General features: G+C 41.6%; 1 protein-coding gene across 1 annotated transcript; it reads left to right on the top strand.

The window, feature by feature from the left end:
• LOC136281643 (TNF receptor-associated factor 5-like) lies at positions 1-2,222 on the top strand. Its single transcript, XM_066168314.1, has 4 exons — positions 1-479; positions 1,016-1,196; positions 1,595-1,833; positions 2,153-2,222. Exons 1-4 carry the CDS (start codon positions 1-3, stop codon positions 2,220-2,222), a joined length of 969 nt encoding a protein of 322 aa, XP_066024411.1.
• Positions 2,223-2,251: the final 29 nt, after the last annotated feature.

Below are 2,251 nucleotides of genomic sequence, written 5' to 3'. Positions count from 1 at the left end.
ATGTTCTCTTTGTGCTTTGGTGATACCCTGATGCTGGAGCCAATTATTTTGCCTGACTGCGGGCACACGTTCGGTAAAACGTGTATTAGCAGGGTGCAACAAAACCCAACTACCAGCCATTGCCCCCTTTGTAAAAAGCCCATATGGAGTTCCACACAGCTGAAGACAAACTTCACCCTCAAAAAGCTGGTGGAGAAGATTGAGGTAAAATGCACAGCGTGCATCGAGAGGGGGAGCATCGAAGTGGTAGCACGACACACCTGCCCCGATGCCCTCATATCCTGTTCGAATAGGGGCTGCCAACGCAGTATCAAAAGAAAGGACGAGCCGACTCCTAAGGAGGAATGTCTCTACGCAGTCATCTCATGTGAACAATGCCACCAAAATACCACCGTGACCAACAAGGAACTTCATCTTGAGAAGACTTGCCCAAGGAGAGAAATCCGTTGCCTTCTAAAATGCAGGAAGCGTCCGAGAAGGTGTGGTCACAAAGCGTTGTACATTATCATTTCAAACTTAAAATGAAATTATCTTTAAGTGCGTAGAAAAAAAAGCATCTGGTGTGGGTATGCAGTTTCTTGTATTAGATTTTTTAAGCTCAGCCCAGTTCGACCATACTAACATGTATGACTTTGAAAATTTTCACTAAGTTCAAGGTTTTCTTTATCTTTCCTACATGTACTCAAAGCTTACCGTAAATAATTTTTAAGAACTATCATCTTGAAATATATAAATCTCTTGAATTTTGGAAAGCTTCCGTTCAGTTTGCTCCTCCTTCCAAGATTAAAACTGATCCAAAATTAGCCCCAAAAGTTTACTTTGGGACTCAAACGCAGTGTTATTGGGAAAATATCCTCGATTTGGCTTGTCCTATCATAATCCTTATCACTTTCAAGAATCAACAGCAGATAATTAAATAAACAAATATAAAATATGAGTTGAGCTGAACGGTTGTGACTTCTTTTCCTCATCAGTAGATACCTTCATGTAGCTTTTACTTTTTGTTTACCCTTAGGATGGAGTTGCAAACCCATCTGCTTGTATTCGAGGAGAGGCAGCGACAATGTAAAGTCAATGGATGCCATTTTGCTGGGAATTTTAGGGAGATGGAGCAACATAACAAGGAGCAAGCAGAAAAGCACGTGTCACTGCTGACAGAGAGGAGTGAAAAGCTCTTAGACGTATTACTTAAAAAGGTAAGGCTGACCGAGGCCAATGCTCCTTAATGTTTTTCCCCTTCGATCTTTAATTGTTACTTAATAGCTAGCGTGACGTCACTGCGTGTCCACAGATTTTTTAACAGTTCTACAAAACTTTGAACAGATTTCTGCTTTAAAAATCATCAGTCGAGACTGAAAAAGTTGACTGAGTAGATGGTCCTCTTGTTTCCTTTAGAATACGATCTCACGAGGATGATATAAAAAGATACTACTTGAGGCAGATTTACGGGGACGAAGTGCGGGGGGGCAGGGGGGGGGGGTGGAGTGGGAGTGGTCGAACATTTTTTTAACGCTGTTCAGCTTACAATATTTCCCCAGTGAATTTTCCTTTCACTAAAGTCAGTATGACGCTGATTAGATTTCCAACACAACAGGACACGAATGACTTAAACAAGACAAAAATGGCACTCGGAGGTTTCTGTTGGTCCATCTTCAACGTCAAACAAATGGCAGCAGATATGCTACAAGCCGGAAACACTGCAGAACCGATGGCCAGCGGAGTTTACGAATTTGAAGAGTGCAGGTGGAGGATGTTGCTGTACGTACGTCGCACAAAGTACAAGTTATTCTTGCAGTTGCACCGAACCGTTCATCTAGTACGAGCTTCATTCAGGTAAATCATATCACCCCCTTGATTACGGATTGGTTACTCTTGCTAAACCCTGTACCTACAAGGTTAACCTGTACTAGCTGCCAACCCTCTACAAAATGAATCGGCTGAACCAAAATAACGCATGCTTAGTAACTTTGGTCATATCCGAGTAGATAGCTCCAAAAACCTAAGAATTTATGAAGGGAAATAACTAAAACTTTTTTCTCTTTGTTTTTCCTCTTTCTTTTTGTGTTGTTTTTTATGTTTTTTTTGGGTGTGTGTGTGTGTGTGTGTGTGTGTTGAGATAAAAGATAATTAACCTCTTAAAAATTTGTTTTAGAATTGTCTTCGGGCCAGCAAACCCAGTAATCATTGAGCAGCAGCCAGATCTTCGCCTACGGGAAGGGTAGACCTTTGGGACTGAGGTTGCCTTGGCAAC

This window comes from Pocillopora verrucosa, chromosome 6 (genome assembly GCF_036669915.1).
Source record: "Pocillopora verrucosa isolate sample1 chromosome 6, ASM3666991v2, whole genome shotgun sequence".
NCBI lineage: Eukaryota > Metazoa > Cnidaria > Anthozoa > Scleractinia > Pocilloporidae > Pocillopora > Pocillopora verrucosa.
This window is presented reverse-complemented; position numbering and strand designations above follow the sequence as displayed.

Excerpts from the sequence above, each read along its gene's own strand:
- LOC136281643 (XM_066168314.1), top strand. The coding sequence starts at position 1 with ATGTTCTCTTTGTGCTTTGGTGATACCCTGATGCTGGAGCCAATTATT. Across the intron at positions 480-1,015 it reads TGCAGGAAGCGTCCGAGAAG|GATGGAGTTGCAAACCCATC; the intron begins GTGTGGTCACAA and ends GTTTACCCTTAG. Across the intron at positions 1,197-1,594 it reads TAGACGTATTACTTAAAAAG|GACACGAATGACTTAAACAA; the intron begins GTAAGGCTGACC and ends CCAACACAACAG.